A 14,175-nucleotide genomic window follows, 5' to 3' on the forward strand; every position below is an offset into this window, starting at 1 on the left:
TTCTTATATAGTATATATATATGTATAGTAAACTGCAACTATTGCAATTTATCGATAAGAAGAGAATATTAGTTTTAGTCATTAACAATAAAACACAAGAGGAAGATTGAGTAAAACTATAACTGAAGTCAAAACATCACATCATTTAACTTCTCTTATTAAAAATACTGTATACATAAAGGAAAAGTAATTATACTATTCTTATGAAAGAAACACATCTTTCGCTTTTAACAAAAAGAACAGCCATATTATTTCAAAAGTAAGATATACTGTAAACAGCATTGGATAAGCAGTGCCCTTGCCACTATTTGGATTCATATAGCAATTTTTTCAAAAATGAATGCCAGTTCTGATCTCCATCCCAGACACCAATTTACCACACTATGGCACTTACTGTAAATAATACATTCTATTTAATAATAAACTTTCAGAAGGATATCTAATATTTCAAGATGGGTTTGGAAAAGTGACTGCATTATAGTGCAGTAACTGAAGGCACATTCATAATTAGAAACATTCCAGTAATATAACAGCCTTTTCATTTTGTGGTGAAGGTAACAAAATGTAAAGTGATACAATGCTATTCAATAGACAATTATATCTCAACTTTAATTTTAAAACAATTACATTCCACAGGATTGTTTTGCCTAGAATTAAGCAATATGTTAATCATACAAAATACTGCAAATTACCAAATCCTATTACAATTTTTTTAATGCACCTTTATGTAACTGTAATTTCACTTGACCAAGCAAAATAAGCTAAAAGCTATGATATAATTCAACTGGCCATATTTCAAGAATTTATTATGAATTATACTAGTGCTATACATAAAACAAAAAATGATGTCTGAGATATTTCACGTTTTGCAATATTTTGGGGAACACAACCTCTATTTAAAAATGAAGTAGCACTTTATTATTTTAAAAGGAGAATTTTCTAGATGTGATCATAACTGCAAATTTCTGACTTTGATTCTTGTTTCTATTCAGAATACATTCTGAATTGACTTCTTGTCTATGGAGACTTAGACATTGATCATCACTCATGACGTTTAGTAGAGATCTCTGCTAAAAATTATAATCTGGTAACATTAATTCCAGAAGACAGTGGTAAGATTTATCTTATATCTTCCTGCTTGTGTCTATTTTTCATAATATAATAATTATTAATAAGGGTAACTAGTTATTTTCATTTTTGATGATACCCTTCTCTCTCAAAGGCTCATCCCGATTAATGTTGTTTCAACTCCCTCTACAGATATTATCTGCTAAACAGGAGTTGATACCGGTCAGTATTCATTTACTATCTAGCTTCAAGCCTCTGAACTGATTTATTCTCCTCTTGCAGTATAAAAATTATATATTTGGTTAAATCCCTTATCCAAGTGTAAGCAAACAAAGTTTGCATCTAAAGTATTTTCAGAACTAGGGCAACTCGTGTATAGAAGCTGATGACTTCAGGGCACTTACCTTAGTATCCCATAATGCAAAGCACATATCCTTATATGTATAATGCTATGCATTATGGGAAGGGTCAAGCTATCTAGACCAGTTTTAATCTTTATTGAAGTCTCATCAGTGGGCCCCAGACCCAGAGGTGATACTAAGGTTGAAGTGATGCCGAAGTCATAATTTCTTATACAAGTAGCCAAAAGGTGTCACACTTGAATATATATATATATAACCAAGTGGAAAAACTTCCAACAACTATCTCTCATCCAAAGTATTTTAATAATAAGGTGTGACACCTTTTGGCTACTTGTATAAGAAATTATGACTTCGGCATTACTTAAACCTTAGTATCACCTTCAGGCCTGGCTCCCATTAATGAGACCTCAATAAAGGTCGAAAGTGCTCTAGGTAGTGATCCTTCCCATAATGCATAATATTATACATACTCATAAGGATATGTGCTTTACATTATGGGATACTAAGGTAAGTGAAGTCATTAGCTTTTATACACGAGTTACCCCAGTTCTGAAAATACTTCAGCTGCAAACTTTGTTTGCTTACACTTGGATAAAGGATTAAACAAAGTACTGTATATAATTTCAAGGTATAACCAAGTGGAAAAACTTCAAACAACAATCTTGCAGTATTCTATCCTCTGGAATAATCTTGCTCACATTTCATTCCCAAAGGACCACACTCTACAACCATCAAAATAACTTAACTATTTGCCTGCACATAGCTGATGTGTTATAAGTTGTACAATCTCTTGTAAGGGGATAGTCAAAAAACTTAACATGATTTTTATACTATATTGTTTTGCAAATCATGGTATGCAATATATCCTCATAGCCCTTTAATATTCAGATGAAATGTTAAATTTACAAAATACTTTATCTGAGTCAAATTTAATGAAAGTTTTTATCACCAAAATTAAATAGTAATGAAGAAAAACATGTTCATTGTAGAAGTGAATAATCTAAAGATCTTCAGATTTAATATGAAGTAAGAAGCTTGGTGGTGGGCCTGTTATACTGAAAAATTTATACATCTCAACTTGTAAATGTCTGTTCAAGTTTTGATTACAGATAAACAAGAGATATCTTTTTTTCAAATGAAACTATACAAATTTTACGAGGCATGTCCAGAAAGTTCAGTGCATCAGAATTTACTGCCAAATAAGATATGGGAATGTGTGGTAATATAGTCTGACTCATTAGCTAGCTATTGAACTATTTTACTTCTGTTCCATTATCGTCTGTTGTTTTTATGGATAATTTATAATTAGTGCTGTGATAAAAATAATCTTACCAGTTGCAAAGTTCATGGTGTGATACAGTTTTTTGTTGGCAGCAAACAATAATGCTGCAGAAAATTCACTAACAACTGTGTAAGGTTTATGGGCCTAATGTAATGAGCGACCTTAGGGTTAGGCAATGGTGTCATTTGTTTAAAGGGCACAAAAATGTTCATAATGAAGAGTGCAGTGGCCGGCCAAGTGTGGTGACAAACAATTTGGTAGAAACAATAAACATGAAAATTTGAGAGAATTGCCGTTTCACAATTATAGAATTTCGTTTGAAGTTTCATGCTCAGTCATTCATGACATTGTGACAGAAAACTTGGGATATAAGAAATTGTGTTTGAATTGGATTCCCAAAATGCTGACGAATGAGTATAAACAGAAACGAGCTGAATCAGTTCAAAAATTTTTGGAGCATTATGAAAATAAACTTTTCTTGTACTGTGTTGATAGATTTCATCCACAAATGTTGAGTCAAATCAATGCAGTAGCACAACTGATTATCGTCAAAAAAAATGATGCCCACTGTCTTTAAAGACCAAAAAGGGATTTTACTCGTTGACTTTCTTCAGGTAGAAACCGCAATTCATTTTTGTGTTCAGTATTTCCACCAAATGGTCTGACACAACACTCAGCTGGCCAATGCACTCTTCATCTTGAACATTGTTGTGCCCTTATTTAAACAAACAAGACCACTGTCTAACCCTATTGTCACTCATTACGTTAGGCCCATAAACCTTACACAGTCGTCAGCAAATTTGTGAAGCACCACTGTTTTCTGCCACCAAAAACTGTATCACAACAAACTTTGCAACTGGCAGGATTTTTTTTTTTTTTTTTTTAATCACAGCACTCATAAATTATTGTAGAAGATAACAAATGATAATGAAAGTAAGATAGTCAATAGCTAGCTAATGAGCCACTGTATGCTACCACACATGCAGAATGACTCTCCCATATCTTATTTGGCAGTAAATTACAAACGGACCTTACTTTCTGGATGTGTTTTGTATTTCCTTTCATAAAGCATATTTAGGCAAAAGAGGATTTTCTGCTGCTATAAAATATTATGAATAAGCGAAAAGGAATTGTGAATAACGGGGCTATAAATGATGCTGCAAAAGGCGAAATTCTATATAGAAGAATGACCATCAATATTCTTAGATGATATATCAGAAATGTGATTGGTTTTAAAATTATCATATTAAAATGTGATGTAGTTCAAAGCATTTTCTTTGTGCTTCATAGTTCCTAAGTTAATTTTGATCTTGCAAAGCCACCAAATGGAAATATGATTTCTAGTATTAATAAACAATGGTTCTGTATATTATTCAAATTTAGTGTATAACACTAAACTTGAGAATAAATTTCTTGAATAGGAATCAATTCCAACTACAGCAATGTGAGCAAATTTTATTAAAAGGAAATCAAAAAGATGAAAATTGCGAACTAAACTTAGATTATTACAAAATAAGTTTCACATAAATTTATGTGAAACAAGATCTGCCAAAATATTATGCTAACAATACACAAGACAGTCCAAACCAATTTTAACATACAGATGTAAGAAGGCAAAGTGGGTGACATATGGTGAATAAGAAATAAAACATTTCTGATCAGTAACTGAGCTGTAGATAAATAGGTAATAAGGAAAATTAACAAAGTAAACAGATGCAACCAATATAGAGTCATATTAAAAATGAAGACATCACAAAAGAACTTTGACATTTAATATTTCAAAAACGTGTAAGCATAACTAATCTAAAATGTTATGGTCAATGAACAGAAGATGGAAGATTAACAAAGATGTTTCAAGCCAAAAAAAGAGGCAGGCTAAGAAATAGATGGATTGATATAGTTAGGAGTGATTCAGAAAAGAAAAAAAAAATAAAAGCTGATCAAAACTGACAGACTAATGGGGAAGAAAACCACTGATAGGGTTTTAGTACTGAAATATTGTTAGAATATCATACTATCAGAAACATATCCCTTAAAAATGTCAACATCCTACTAGGAAATGATTTTTAATCCCCTTGCAGAAGTCAAGAAGCTAATATAGATTCAAAGATAGCTAAGTTTATGATGCAGTCTGGCAGGTTATCTGCTAAGTGCCCTTGGTATGTGTGTGTGTGTGTGTGAGAGAGAGAGAGAGAGAGAGAGAGAGAGAGAATACCATGTAAAGTGCACCTTCATTAATATCCTAGCATACATTTTGTGAAGTCAGGAATAAAGGTTAATAATACTAAAATCACTGGAAGTGAGTGAGAGAGAAGGGAATAGGGTGAGGAAACAAGAAAAGTCAAGGAAAATATTTTTTTTACAATGATTCACAAAACAGCACTATTAATTGGATATACAGCATTTGGTTTAGGATTCCAACACTGATCATAACAGAGCAAGCAACAAAGTAAAGGAAGTTTTCAAAAATGGTTAAGGTATTGGATAAATTGGCAAAAGACAGGATTCAGGCAAGAAGCCTTAGTGATTTACTTACTTTCTAAAGTGGTGGCAACTGAGTTGGAATTCATTGAAACTAATAGATATTACAAAGGCATTTACAGGATTCCAAGTGGAACAGTTGCATAATTTGGTTATGAAATTAATGATTTGAATAACAAGGTGGCTGACAGATAGCAATTTACACTTTTAAGTGGTAAAATATTAATTTTAAAAAATCTGACAGCAGATATGGAATTCATTTCTATAGTTGTAAAAAACAAAGAAGAAACACTGATAGCATTAATAAAAAAAAAAAAAAAAAAAAGTTCAACAAATAACATACAGTGGTTTAGAATGTTTTATAAACTACTATAGAATTAAATCTGTGGTAGATTTATAACTGGTATATATGTATTTTTAAATGTTTCCTAGTGAACAAAACAGATTTACAAAGAAACAAGTACAGTACATTATAACTAGTTGGCCTATTAAAAACATAACTGCACCAAAATTTTCTAAGCTAATAAACTAGTTGTAGATTCCCCCCTCCTCCTGTAGCAAAGGTATTAATTCTGTACTGAAAACTTCATCTACCTTTGCCATAATACAATCAGACACATGTACATATGTCTGAGCATCAAGTACAATCAAATAAAAAGGACTCAATGTGTGTGTGTGTGTGTGTATAATATATATATATACATCAGTGGCATCACATGCCATTTTGGTTGGATGTGCTGTTGTGGCTTATGCATCCCGCACTACAAAATTCATGTCAGTTTGACCATATGATTGCATTTTTATCGATGAATGAAATTGAAGTTATAACACAATCAGTCCTCACCTTAATTGGTCTAATGCAATTAATTGTAGGATATCTTTGAATACTTTACCAATTTTAACCAAATCTGCATGGAGATTTGGTTAAAATTATTTAGCTCCTTTGACTACAATACTCTTTCCCATTGTAAATATGGACAAAAAAAAAGCTATAAATTTATCGAAAATTATATATTAACTTTATATTATATAAAACTTGCCTACCACATTAGTTCACACTTCGTGCAGATGAAACTCAGAAAACATAAACAACAACTCATGACAAATGACAACGTTCAATTGGATTGGTTGACACAATAACCAATCACAGCCTCAAGGTGCTGTTGTCTCAGAGCTCACCCTGCCTCGCCTTCTGAGCAGTGTAAAACTACTAGAACACTAAGAATTTGACCCGCTGCACTACATGTACATCTTTTCAAATGGCTTGAAGGTGTATGTATTTTGAATGCACACATGGGCTATTGAAGCGAATGTGATAAAATGTATGCATCGAAAGTGTCCTCTTCATGAAGCATTAGTATATTGTGTTTACTTTTAGGAATCATGCAAAGTCTGGGAAGAATTAGGGAAGTCTTTAATGGGAATAAATGCAAAATATATCACTGATATTGCTATTCAGTGGATTATCACCACACACCCTGAATATTTGTCCCTGATGAAAGAGAAGGCTGGGAAGACCTCAAAAAGGATATTAGATGGATAATGATATCAGAACACACCAATATGGTTTATATCTGTAATTAGCATTATGATGCTGATGATTTAAATATATATAAATGAAGACTATTTAAATTAAACAGTTTCCATTTTCAGAATTTTTCATCCCCATCAGCGATACAATGAAAATTACCTGAGAGAAAATTTTTGGATCTCTAGCCCCATGGGGAAATATGTATAAAAGTATTCTTATATTTCAACTAGTCACTTAAAAGCTGTATATTACCGTATACTGCTGGCTGAGTTGGTAGCATGTATGCTCTAACCAACAGGCTATGGATTTAAATCCTACTGTGGCATGAATGTTTATGAAGATATATATCAAGGAGACTACCATTTCATACCCAATTTGTCAGACCATCATCCTGCTTAATGGAGACCTAAAGTGACTTAAGTTCCATGTTTGGTTTCTAGAGCAGGAGAACTCTTTATCTAACTGTTAGTCCACCACGGTATTAAATATAGGTTCACAATTTTTAGTCAATGGAATTTGCATTTAAAAAATAACATATGATCAAATAACAATTGACCCTTGAAGAACGTGGGTTTGAAATTTTTTTTTTTAATAAATATATTGGAAAATTTTTTGGAAATTTGCACCAATTTGAAAAAAATCGCAGACAAACCACATAGCCTAGAAATATTAAAAAAAATTATGTATGTTATGCATGCATAAAATATATGTAGATACTAGTCTATTTTATCATTTACTTCCATAAAGCATACACAAATTATTAAAAATGTATCAAAACTTATGCACACAAATACTTAAACCATACATGGTCATTTGCAGCCAAGAGAAATGTAAACAAACGTAAAGATGCAGTATTAAATCATAACTACATAAAATTAATTAGCATAAAATAAAAATTTTATAACGATTCATTCATTAGCGAATAGGCTAGGCTACAGCAAAGCAATCGTATCGATTTCACTAGACTACGATGAATTGTTATACCTGTAAATAAATATAAATCATTTCTTTTCACATTATCGTTTCATTTTTGATGTCTAGCATTAGTAATCCATATAACATCTACAGTGTCTTGTATCATATAAGACAATATAGATACTGACAGGCATATGATTCACCTTGTAAACTTACGGTATCGATAAATACAGTACTGTAAATGTATTTTCACTTCCTTGCGATTTTCTTTAATAACGTTTTCTTTTTTCTAGCTTACTTTATTGTAAGAATATAGTATAAAATACCTACATACCATACACAATGTGTTAATTGACTGTTTGTTATCGATAAAGCTTCCAGTCAACAGTAGGCTATTAGTAGCTAAGCTTTTGGGGAGTCAAAAGTTATATGTGGATTTTCAAACAACACAGGGGATCAGCGCCCCTAACCCACTGTGTTGTTCAAGGGTCAACTGTAATTGAAAACTGAAACTATATATATGTAACTTTTAAAGATGGTTAAAAATCTATACTTCTGAACCAAATGAAGCTTTGCAAGGTTTAGCCACTTTTGTCATCAGCTGATGCACAGTTTAGAGGAGCACATGATTGAAGATAGATAACACTCCCAATGTACTGTGTACTTATACTCAAAAATGTGCTGTTTAGATTTTTCTTGCACTTTAATGAACTAATTATGTTCAAAAATTTCAGCTTTTAGCCCCACAGGAAATGGAGAAATATGTTAATCTGCAGGAATACATATCTTCAGTTTTGCTCTTTAATTATGGAAAAAAAAATTGTTCCATGCTGTATTAAGTGAAAAAATACTTTAGCTGTGCATGCTTTGTTTTGTTATTATAATCTAAACATATCCAGAATTCACACAACAATGTTATTATAATCCTAAACATATCCAGAATTCACACAACAATATTTAAACAGCTTTGAATACTAAAAATAAAAGATCTTTCTATAATTAAAGAATAATTTGATAAAAATAAAAAAGTCTGGTGGTGGTGTGTAAATCTTGTAGTTATTTGTAACTAAAGAAGGACAAATGTTAGTTAAAATATATTTTCCCATTTATTAAATAAATACATAAAAATAATCATTATTTGGTAACTCATTATGCAGCCACTCCCCCCCCCACTTCCCAAGGGGCAGTTTATATATTCTGACTCTTGTTAGTGTTACGCATTCTATGATAATTTATTGATTTTGGCAACACAGGTAACATATTACATACTGAAGTATTTACTTCATTACCAATTGTGTTGTTTAAGCATATTGAATTAGTTGTTAGAATTAACACTATAAAAATGTTATGAAGAATATATACTAATACTTCTTTAATGGCCCTAACTAGTTTATGTGAAAACCTGTACATTTTAATATGTATTTAATAGATGAAGGTTGAGTGTATTTATAAAAGGATAACAAAATTAAAAAATGAGCTAGAAAGAACTTCTCATGATTAGTCAATGAAATTTACATAATGGTAAAATCCATGGTATCTTATGTATTACTTAATTTACAGTGAACCAATTCATAAACAAGTAGGTAAACTCTCACTACAGCAAACTTACAGGAACCACAGAAACAGTTATAAGTGGACAGTTTGCTATAGCTAACTTCTTTTAGAACAGCACAGTTTCTATGGGAATTTAGTTGGACATATCTTATCTTACAAAACAATTGATTTTGAGAGCATTTCTGTTCATTAAAGATGAAAACTTAACATAATTAGATTGCAACATTATGATGATCAAAGAAACCGTTATAATATTTAAACTAACTTTTCAGTAAACATGTTGATAATAATTAAGAAAAATACATCTATTATCAACAAGAGCAATAAATAAGCATGCATTAAAATATTTGGTATAAGTAATCAATAACAATATTATGAGTCAACCACACACTTCTCAATTGTAAGAACTAAGGCACTAATGAAATAGAAGAATGCTAGAATATGAGTGCCATTGTCATATCAAATTTTACATATATGCATATATAGTATCTAAATTACACAAAAAACTATTTCTTCAGATCAGTGGTGATCATCCATTTGTTGCAAGAGCCAATGTAAAATGCTATTTGTTGAATAAATCAATGTTTTCAGTTACAGAAAGTGTTAATATTAATCTAAGTAAAAATATATTAATGTATCTGTTTTCTTTTGATTTACATTTTTGATTGCTGATGTAAGAATATTTATGAGATGAAAATGCTGAGCCAAAAGAGTGAATACATTTAGAGGCTTGCCCTTAATAATTAATCGGGCTTCTCAGAAGTAATATTTTTCTTTTGAACTGTTTATTAAAAGTTAGCACTACTTTGCTTACTTACTTCAGATATACTTCAAATTTTGGTATTTAAAAGCTTGTCTGAAATAATTCTTTTTTTTTAATAATATTGATTGTTATTAAAGTTGTATCATTCCTCAATGTTTGTGGAGATGGAGAAAAAAAACCACTACTGAGGAAGGATAAAACTTTCAATATAAGGACACTGAAATACTGAAATCTGGTTAATGGGAATCAATCCAGCTTACTAACCCTTGTTATGAATAAACTCATGTAAATTTCAGGTACAATTTCTTAGAGATACTTTTTTTTTTTTTTTGGTTCCTTGTCTGTGAGAAGTCACATCTAGATGCAAATATTTCCAAAGAGGACGGAACAGCTTCAGATTGTCTGCTGCAAAAATAATCTCAAGCCTGTCAGATAAGAATGATTATGAAAATACCAACATTTGTTTGAAAGCAATGCATGTCCATGGCAAATAAAATCTTAGGAAAGAAAGCGATAATGAACACAAGTAAAACTGAAATAATCACGAATACTAAGCTAAATTTAAAGTTGTAATTAAAATAGTCAAAATTCTGCATGTCATGAGGTAGGTAGGTGTGTGTGTAAAGGAACATCAGATGCTAGAAGGAAAAAATAAATTTCTGAGTGCAGAATACAAAGTCTAGAAGTCACCACTGAAAACAATCAAATACTTGGCTGAGTGAAGACTTATTAACATCTCTGCAATTATCACCAAAATTTATTGCCATACTTGAGATTCAGAGTGACAAAAAAAAAAGAACAATTAACGATACTGAATCAGAGTTAATCAGATTAAATAATTTGAAGAGGAGAGGGGGAATAAATATCACAGTTTTTTTTGTGAAGCACAATATAAATAGATAAATCTTTTTTTCTTTATAAAGTTGAGAAATATGCAAATCATCTCCATGATTTTTTTCTTTTACTCATTTCTAGTTAAAGCACTCTTATTTTTCATTTTATAAACTTTCATTGACAGAAACTGGGAGAAGAGATGAAAAAATTGCAATAACATAAAAAATCTTGTTGAACAGTCAATCTCAAAAGTCAGTGTTAATCACTGTAGTGTGTGTGTGTAAAAATACCGTGCATACTGCAGTTTGAGAGTTCAGCAGCATGATATTTCAAGTTATGAATGCAAATATTGTGAAAACTCAAATTTATCAATAAAATAATAAAATATACCATGGTACATATCTTCTAAATTTTCCAGAATCCAGACAAGTAATGTACAAGAAGCCCTCTATACAAATGCTATTAGTACTTACCTCTTGGTTCATGGCAGGATATGTGACAGCACCAAAGTCTTATTTATTTATTTTTAATCATTTTATTATTAACAGTTTGAAAAGATTTACAAATTGTTGCAAAACTATATATATTTACAACTCTGGACCAGGACATCTTGGTGGCAGTTTCCTTAGAATAGGAAGTCTAACTGGCTTAAGCAAATGAAAGTTATTCCTAATATGGCTGCTTCAAATTCCCCCCCTTTTTTTTTTTAATCACAGTTCATTCACTGAAGTAGAAATTGAATGCTTTGAGTCATTTTCTCCTGTAGTATTATCAGCTTTATCAGTGGAATCTTCAACATTTTCAGCCACTTCAACTTCTGCAACTGCATCAGAATCCCCATAAAACATTGGCTAATAAAGAAACAAGAATATATATATATATATATATATATATATATATATATGAAAGTTTATCCTGATAAGAACAAAAGGATAACTTTTAAAGGAATGATCTTAGACACTATAGAAAACACTTAGGGCATATAAAAATTTGCTTAAGTGCAAATATCAACATAATAGGAAACTTGTAAATACACTTGGTGACTTCTATAACACTGATGTCCCAAATGCTGGTAATGTATGTTTGTGCAATAAAATCAAAGCAGGAAATCAACAGTTATATTCTGCAACTTTATAGCCATAAAGTGGTTTAAAAAAAAAGGACAGAAATTATTAGGGATAAGTTCACTTCCTCCTTATAAGACCTTGATTGTCTAGTTAACCAAAACCTATATGGTTGACTGGATTTTGGAAAGGAAGTTAGAGAATGCTAGGAGGTAGGTAACAAAATGTCAGAACTAGGGCTTTTCTGGTCAAGTACTCTGATTGTGAGTATTTTAAAATTTTTTCACTTTATGCTTGATCTAAAACATGACAATTGCGAATTCAAATTCTGTGTATTAATAATTAGAAAATACCTCATTTTCATCAATTTTGCTACTTTTAATATTTCATCCTACTACAATTCTAACATTACACATACTAAGGAATTGGGATTTAGAAACCATCAGCTTATTTCACTTTTTATTTGGCACATTCACAACAGACAATTTAAAAAATTCTTTGTTATATACATATATAGCAATGAAATGCATGCTTATGTTTCCCATATAAATGATTGCAGTTTGAGTTACGTTTATTCTTTCAGCACTATGCACTGCAAAAAGTGCCATGTGTGCCTCATGTAGTTGTGAAAGCGTTAATTTTGAGATAAGGTAGGGTTCTATTTTTATTTTAAGCTTCCAAAATTTCTTAATTTATAAAAGGATAAGTAGGTACAAAATTAATTATGCCACAGTTTCTCTTGTTCTTTCAATATTAAAAATTCAGGAGAATACAAAATGCTGGCAATGGAGGAGGATCCAGCAACAACCTGTCCATTATGATCCAAGATAGACAAATGGTGTGTTCTATATCTACCCTTCACTTTACACATTTTTATTCGGTACAATTTTTGAACTCATCTATAATTAAGGAAATGAAGTACATTGGATCCAAGATTGTTTTTGACCCAGACGTCAAATGTAACATGCTTTGGCTTGAGCACATTTGAAAGCTATGAGATTTGATGTGGTAGGGCATTTATGAAATATACCCCATACTTTGGCTGCTTGGCATGCAGGTTTCACCAAAGTTTTGGAGGGAGTGGAAATTGAGATGTTTTTGGAATTGTTATTCTTGCTGCCCGGACAATACAATCTGTTACATATATGAATACTTCATTGATAGGTGTTTAACTGACTGCTTCAGCATTAAATTTTGCAAGATGGAAAAAAGTATTCCAGTCGGCCCAGTTAATTTTTCACATGGGTATTGATGCAGGAGAACATGGTTTCTGTAAGAACATAGTGCAAATCACAGGAAAATGACTGCTTCCATATATGTTCTCTTTGAAACCCCACATAAGCAGTGGAAGAATGGCAGGAGAGGATGTTATAAGATCTATTGAAGAATATCAGCAGGTAGGCATATAGAAGAAGGTACTGAGTATTATTAAGAAGGTAAAGGTCATTGTCAAGCACATACTCAATGATACAACCTCATCCATTTGTACTAGTACTACCCCATAAAGTATTCTGTCCATAAAAGTCACCTGTAAAGAGTATAGGCTCAGGCAGTTGCAATATAAGATTATTAAGGTCAAGCTAATTTAACTCAGAATCCAATGGAACATACTGTAATTAGAAAACCCACAAAAGGTAAATGGCTACCCACTTCAGCATTAAGCTGAACATGTTGAAAAGGAGTATGATACTCGCTACGATAGTGATCCCACCATGAGCAGGATCAATGCAGTTCAGTCTTTACGAACAGTGAAATGGCTTAAGGTGAAGTATACACTGGGTTTTAAATGTTCCAGCAGACAGAAACGGAATGGTTTATGTTTCTGCAGAAGAACTGTGGTATCAATATTTGTAGTATGCATGACAGTTCAATAGTAAGAATTTATCTATTTTCTCAGCTTTCTGAGAAAACAGATAAATAATTAATATTATTTATTAATAAATAATATTATAGATTTGACTGAAAAGATAAAGGTTTATCTTTTATATTCCAACAACTGATGTTTCCACAAGGATATCACCAGAACGTAATTTCTTAACTATTTTGGGAGAATCTGCCAGTCCTTTCAAATCTTTTTGAATAAAAAAGATGACAATTGGCTTTTCACCCACTGCATGAATGATGGGAAAGCACTGATATCTTGTGGCAGCATGTGCAAAATGTATGGCCTTCATAGCATGAGAGATTTATGGAAAGAGAACGAAACTAAACGTGCTTGTCGAAAGTGTTTTGTGAGCAAAATGCCAGAAGTGTGAAGAGAATAAGAAGAATGATAGCAGTTAGTTGAAAGATGAAATGTATGATAATGCATTTGGCACCGT

The 14,175-nt window shown here is 31.5% G+C and overlaps 1 protein-coding gene across 1 annotated transcript in view; it reads right to left on the reverse strand.

Moving 5' to 3' along the window:
- Nucleotides 1–8,722: 8,722 nt before the first annotated feature.
- rush (pleckstrin homology and FYVE domain containing family member rush hour) overlaps nucleotides 8,723–14,175 on the reverse strand; it is a 226,074-nt gene continuing 220,621 nt past the window's right edge. Inside the window, exon 9 of the mRNA XM_090409993.1 lies at nucleotides 8,723–11,641. Within this exon, the coding sequence (XP_090266119.1) occupies nucleotides 11,501–11,641 (141 nt within the window). The 3' untranslated portion in view covers nucleotides 8,723–11,500. The remainder of the gene's footprint in view (nucleotides 11,642–14,175) is intronic.

The sequence above is a fragment of the Typopeltis vanoorti genome, chromosome 20 (genome assembly GCF_054136105.1).
Source record: "Typopeltis vanoorti isolate ZY-2024b chromosome 20, IOZ_Tvanoo_1.0, whole genome shotgun sequence".
NCBI classification, from domain to species: Eukaryota; Metazoa; Arthropoda; class Arachnida; order Uropygi; family Thelyphonidae; genus Typopeltis; species Typopeltis vanoorti.